Below are 6,486 nucleotides of genomic sequence, written 5' to 3'. Positions count from 1 at the left end.
CAAGTGAGTGGATTGTGAAATATCACGAACAAAACATTCTTTATAAGGTGAAAATTATGGGAATAATAGCCATATGTAACCGCCAAAACAATATTTATTGGGTTTGGCCTTGATTATTTAAATTTAATAAATAAAATCAATAATGGAAGCTCTCCATTTTAATTAAAACTATAATATTAACTAATTATTTGAGGTGACATTAAGCAATAAATTAAATTTGATTTGATTTATATAGATTAAAATCATTGCCATTTGATGATGAAATTGACCATATAGATTCTATTTGGCTAATTTATTATACTTTTAAATTTTAAATAATTCATATTTAAGTTATTATAAATGTAATTCAACTAAAACAAGGGGAGAATATATGAGTTATATATAAGTTTTTTTTAGGATTATTTATAATAATTTGAGAGAAAAAACAAAATATATAAAAATATTAAAAAAATAATAATTATATGGATTAAATTGCATCAAAATTTAACTACATATATTAAATATGTTTTTAATTTAATAATTTATAATATTACAAATTCGAATTTCTAACATGATTTATGTTTAAATTAATATAATTATATTTAGGTTGACTTTTCAATAATTTTTCAAATATTTTATTTATGAAAATGAAGGAAATCCTCGTTTTAAGTGTAGAAATGAATTCTATTTAATTTGAAAATATGGTTGGAAGTGAAAAAAAAAAATAAATACATATTTCTCAAATAAAATATTATGCCCCATCTCAAACCATCCTCAACCCTATCCTAAATATTTAATCATTATTTTCATAATTTAAAATATTTTTCTTATTTATTCAGAAAAAAAAATATATATAAACAAAATATTTAAAATAATAGGAGATCCACATAACTCCTACATGTATTTTACCATTTAGCTAGAATTGTTCGCTCACAACAGAGTGAAATTATATGATCATAACCAATGACTCGATATGAAAGACAACTTACCCTATACTTCGTACTGCTATGTCTTCGTGTTTATTCCCTTCGATCTCAACTCATGATTAAAAAAATATAATCGAAAATGAAATGAGGATAATAACTCGAAAATAATGGAAAATCCAGTATGGAAACTGTACTCTCACGAAAGCTAAAACCGATCGTTAGTTAAGATTCTCTCTCTCGAGCTCGAAACAATGCATTTTTATGCAATTAATGACTTTAAGTTTTTTTTTCGTTATCATTAAAAAATAAACTAAAAATGATATTACGCTAAATAATTTGTAGAATTTTTTAAATTTATGTTGAAAAAGGGAAAAATAATTAATTTTATTAATGATAAAAAAAAAAAAAATTATTTTAGCGTTTGGCGCGTATAAAGACCAACCAACTCCAACACACAAAAAGAGAACCTCTCAAAGCTATGGAACAGAAAGGAAGAGAGAGAGATGAAAACACAAAGCGCTTCTAGAGAGAGAAAACAGGAAGAAGAAGCTCAAACAGAGATACTGTAGTGTAAGAGAGAGAGAGAGAGAAAAAAGGGCAAAAAAAAAAAAAACCCACAAAATCCAAAAAGAAAGCGCTTCCCCAACTCCATTCATCTTCCCCAATCTCTCTTCAGACGATCCCCATGTGATCGGAACCTCCATTCTTCCAGCAACAATTCAATATTCTGTTCTTCACTCATTACTGCGCAATCAGTCACTAATCCATCACTTTTCAGTCATTCAACCAGCGGAGGCCGTACGATGAAGCCGTACGGTCAGTCTATGGAAGGCTCTCAGTCCGATCCGTCGCCTGAATGGACTGCGTCGGGACCTGATACAGGTCATGGAGGTCAGTTTCTCTACACTGCATTCCGACTTCACTCTTGACTTCTACAGATTTTCGCTTCGATTCGTCGGTTTTAGTGGTTTGCTGATGGTGTTTCTTTGTTTGTTTGTTTGATTTTTTATTTTCCGATAATGTAGAGCCGGTTTGGCCGTTGGGATCGAGGGAACGGGAATCGTACCCCGAAAGGCCTGAAGAGGCCGATTGTATATACTATCTACGTACCGGATTTTGTGGATATGGCTCTCGTTGTAGGTTCAATCATCCTCGTGAGCGTAGCGCGGTATTCCTGTCGATCCTTATCTGCTTGACTGAATTGGTCTAATTTTAGGGCTTACTTTGAGGTTTGATTGGGCTTTAAGCAATTTGATGCTTCGAACTGCTCTACTCAAGCTTCACTTCTATTATTTTTTGAGTTTATTTGTTCTTGTTTACTTTCCACTCTACGAAGATGAGCTTTTCTTTTAAAATGTTATCGTTGAACTGTCGGCAAAGTGCTTTCAACTCTAGGCCTCTTTTTTTTATTCGTTGATTTTGGTGGATTTCGCACTGATCAGGTTTTGGGAGGTTCGAGACCTGGTGGAAGAGACTATCCCGAACGAGTAGGGCAGCCTTTGTGCCAGGTACTTTGTATTGGTGGTTCGATTGGATATGAAACTGTTCGTATCTAGTCTTCATTGGGATGATGTTGAACAATGTGCGTTAGTGAAATTATGTGAGAGTGTAGGACGGGGGCTTGTGTGTTTATTTTGACTACGATGTGTTGTAGTTGGTTGATTAATGTATATGCATAGTATCTTGTTCATGGGTTGTGATTGTTCTGTTGATCTGAATGAAATCTGCAGTACTATATGAGGACAGGAATGTGCAAATTTGGTGCTTCCTGTAAGTATCACCATCCTCAGCAGGAAATGGGTTCTCTCAGCCCTGTGTCTTTGAATTTCTATGGCTATCCACTTCGGCAGGTTCGTGCTACTTCCTTTTATACGCTTTGTTTACGTTTGTATGTTATTGTTCGAGTTCGAGGACACGCACTGATACATTTGTATATGTCCAGGGGGAAAAGGAATGCTCTTATTATTTGAAGAATGGGCAGTGCAAGTTTGGTGCTACGTGCAAATTTCATCACCCTGAACCGGCTGGTTTGCAGTTTCCAGCACCATCACCCGTTCAGGTTGCACCACTGCCAGCTCCAATGCCTCCTGCACCGTCTGTTTACCCGCCCGTGCAGTCTCCATCTGCACATTCGTCACAACAGTATGGAGTAATACTAGCAAGGTCTCCAATGCTGTCAAGCCCTTATGTTCCCAGCCCTTATGGTCCTATGTTGGTCTCCCCAGGGGTTGTACAATTCCCAAGTTGGAATCCTTACCAAGTATGTGCAGTCCGTTATTTGCCATTTTGTTTCCTTTTATCCGTGCACCTAATGGAGCTGTTAACGATTGGTGCAGGCACCTATGAGTCCAGTAGCCTCTCCCAGTGCTCAACCTTCTGTTGGATCAGGGCAACTTTATGGTATGGCACAAGTTTCGCCTTCTGCACCTGCCTATGCTGGATCTTACCAGCCAATGCCATCTGCTGGTGCGTCAAGTACTAGCCAGAAGGAGCACTCGTTTCCAGAAAGACCTGGGCAGCCAGAGTGTCAATATTACATGAGAACAGGGGATTGTAAATTTGGATCTTCTTGTAGATACCATCACCCACCAGAATTGGCTAATTCGAGATCAAGTGTTGTTCTTAGCCAAATAGGTCTTCCTCTACGCCCGGTTAGTCTCTCTTAACTCAGAAACCTCAAACTTGGATTAAAAATGATGCTTTGATTGTCAATCTTTTTTTGTCTATCTTATATCTTGAGTCACTTTTCCCTAACTTCAATAGTTTGAGTGTATCATCCTTTGCCCCATTTGGACGTTTTTAGTGATTGACATTAGTTTTATTGTCCAAATGTCGATTCTCCAAATGTTATTTAATTACAGTAAAAAAAAAAAAGAAAAAAAAAAAAAGCTTAATTCCAAAACTACTGTTGAGATTATTGCTCAGGTCTATGGGAGAAGGCTTAATGCTCAGCCATCCATAAGATGTAGTACTTTTCCCTATAACTGATTGCTCAAGCTATGAATTGATGATATAATGTTTTTCCTGCTCTTGTTTTGAATATCTGAAGTGGTTATATGTCCATAGAGCATGGTTTGACTGCTAAGTTGCGGACGTTTGCAGTTAGGTCTGTTTGAGTAGTTAACGTAGGTAAAGTGTTGAAATATGTATCATATTCTGCAACAAAATTTCTTGTTATTAACACTGTAATTTTGGGGACTTTTAGTCTCAATATGTTGTTGACTACCGATGACTGAAATTAGCTTTCATGTCATTGTCATTATTTACAGTATAAAGTCTTGGTTTTATTTATTTTTATTTTTTCTTTATCTTCCTGACGTGACAATCATATGTTATTTATTTTCTCCTTGAGATCCAAGTTGGAAGAGCTCATATAAACTTCACGTTACATAAAACAAAAATTGTTCCCCCTTGAGGACTATACGTATTGGAGCTGTTAGATTTAGGGTTTTGTAGTGCTTAAATTTCCTTTCCTTTTCTGCATAGCAAGAGCTTAAAGTGGATAAAGGAAGTTCTTAGTGGCAAACTTGTACCGCACTGTACTTTGTATGCTATGTGATGGGCTTAAAAGCAATTCAAACATTGATTGAATTTTAATCTTCTTCTTATTCTGCAGCTATGCAGCTGCTATCCTTGCGAGTCAAAAGGCTAGATTGAGTTTATTATCATTATTCAAATACTACGTTAGTTTAGATTAATGCATTTTCTGGGAGCCATTTATCTCTTCTTTCTTAATGTTTATATGGTTTTATTTCTCTCTTTAGCCGTGTTGGCAGATGGTTTCTAACACTACCTTTTGTCAGGGTGCACCACCTTGTACTCACTTCATGCAACGAGGAATGTGCAAGTTTGGCCCTGCATGCAAATTTGACCACTCGATGGAACGACTTAGCTACAGTCCATCTGCATCATCTCTTGCTGATATGCCAGTGGCACCTTACCCTGTGGGATCGGTAGTCGGTACTTTAGCCCCATCATTTTCATCCTCAGAGTTGAGGCCTGAACATTTTTCAGGACCCAGAATGGATTCTAACCCTTCAAGAATGTCTTCATCAACGAGCACCTCTAGTGGATTGGCTGGTTCAACTACATCGAGGACAGAAATGCATTCTCATTCAAATGTTCAACGATCTTCTCAAAGTTCAGGCCTGTCAGCGAGCAGTACCTCCAGCCCCACCAGTGTGGAGGGACGTACTTGAAGTATGCTGCCTCAGGATCAAAAGATCCCCATTTTTTGCCCAATCCCAAAACCAAAGACCTTTCCTTTTCCCATTATAATGGTCCCATAGTCCCAGGTCTAGCATACATCAGCTCTGACCTTCTGTGTCCATACAATCCTTATATTTCAATTTATCTCAGCCTGAATAAGTTATGGTCAACCTAAAAGAATGTAGCAAACTTCGTACAGCCTTCTTCCTGCCTTTAGAATAATCCTGAAAGCAGCATAGCAAATTAGGTAACTCTGCATCACAACTTCATTCCTGGAGTTTGTCGCCCAGTTTGCTGCTTAGATCGATCTTCTTCGAGACATACAAAATGGTCTGTTCCACGGTGATTTCTTTTCGAGCTACACTCAGCTTATGTCTATCTCTTTCCATGTTTTCCTATGACCGGGGAACAAGCTCTCAATTCAAATTGAATATGAATTTGAATCTACGTTATATTCCCACTCGTTTTTTCCCTCATTTATTGTGGAAAAAGATGTATTTAAGACTCGGGGAGTCATCCCATTGGCAATGTGATCTTGTACGGGATTTCAATATCACGTTATGTAGTGACATTCAATGCTGGACTTGGCTTTGAATTGATTTACAAAGTTTACATTTCAAAAGAAACGTGCAAATTCTATACCAATTGCCTTCTATATGTTGCTTGTGATATAATGCGGGGCAGTTCTTCCTTCTGAAGCCTTGTGAACTTTAGTGCTGAAATAATACTCCTCTCCCCCACCCACCTAACTTCTGATAATGCGTAGAAAAATACTTATACAATACAGATCTCTTCTTGCTGTTGAAATAGGAGAGCCATGATGATGCTACCCCAACAATATGAGGTAATTCTTCCCCCAATCTAGCTATTATTAATATCTGGTGGCTATTGAACTTGCAAGATAAGATTCACCGATGGGTTATACTGTTGTTTATTACTAGCAAATAGACAAATCATGATAATATGCTGATATATGTCTGCTGATGCCTCTAAGCAATTCATTTTGTAATGCAGGTTCCTGATTTCGTTTGTCTACGAGGGAATCTTTTCAGATTCAGATGTCCCACTTCCTTTCCCCCTTTCTGAAGGTAACTGTTGCTTTCTTGAACATTCTAGAAGTGACCCCATTTGCAAAAGTCAAGGACAACAGGCCTACACATGCCAACAAAAAGCTTCAATCAGTCGAACCCCCAAAGCCAAGCAGCAAAATAGGTAAAGGAACAAAGAAGAAGCCGCCTCAGCCGAGAAGAAAAGGGACAGTGAATGAAAAACATGGTCAAGCTGGTCTCAAATATGGCTAAAATGCACTGGTGAGCTTCTGAAACTGAGGTCTTTTTAATCATAAATGGGTCTCTTCAGTAGTTCGTTAGGT

General features: G+C 37.1%; 1 protein-coding gene across 1 annotated transcript; it reads left to right on the top strand.

The window, feature by feature from the left end:
* The first annotated feature begins 1,359 nt into the window (after positions 1-1,359).
* On the top strand, positions 1,360-5,755 carry LOC111474835 (zinc finger CCCH domain-containing protein 34-like). The gene is made up of 7 exons (XM_023119700.1): positions 1,360-1,796; positions 1,931-2,073; positions 2,348-2,413; positions 2,636-2,755; positions 2,848-3,165; positions 3,242-3,556; positions 4,709-5,755. The coding sequence occupies exons 1-7, from the start codon at positions 1,709-1,711 to the stop codon at positions 5,102-5,104; spliced, it is 1,446 nt and encodes a 481-aa protein (XP_022975468.1). The 5' UTR covers positions 1,360-1,708; the 3' UTR covers positions 5,105-5,755.
* Positions 5,756-6,486: the final 731 nt, after the last annotated feature.

Source organism: Cucurbita maxima, unplaced genomic scaffold (genome assembly GCF_002738345.1).
Source record: "Cucurbita maxima cultivar Rimu unplaced genomic scaffold, Cmax_1.0 Cma_Scf00704, whole genome shotgun sequence".
NCBI classification, from domain to species: Eukaryota; Viridiplantae; Streptophyta; class Magnoliopsida; order Cucurbitales; family Cucurbitaceae; genus Cucurbita; species Cucurbita maxima.
The sequence above is the reverse complement of the archived record's forward strand: the minus strand, read 5'-3'. Positions and strand labels throughout refer to the sequence as shown.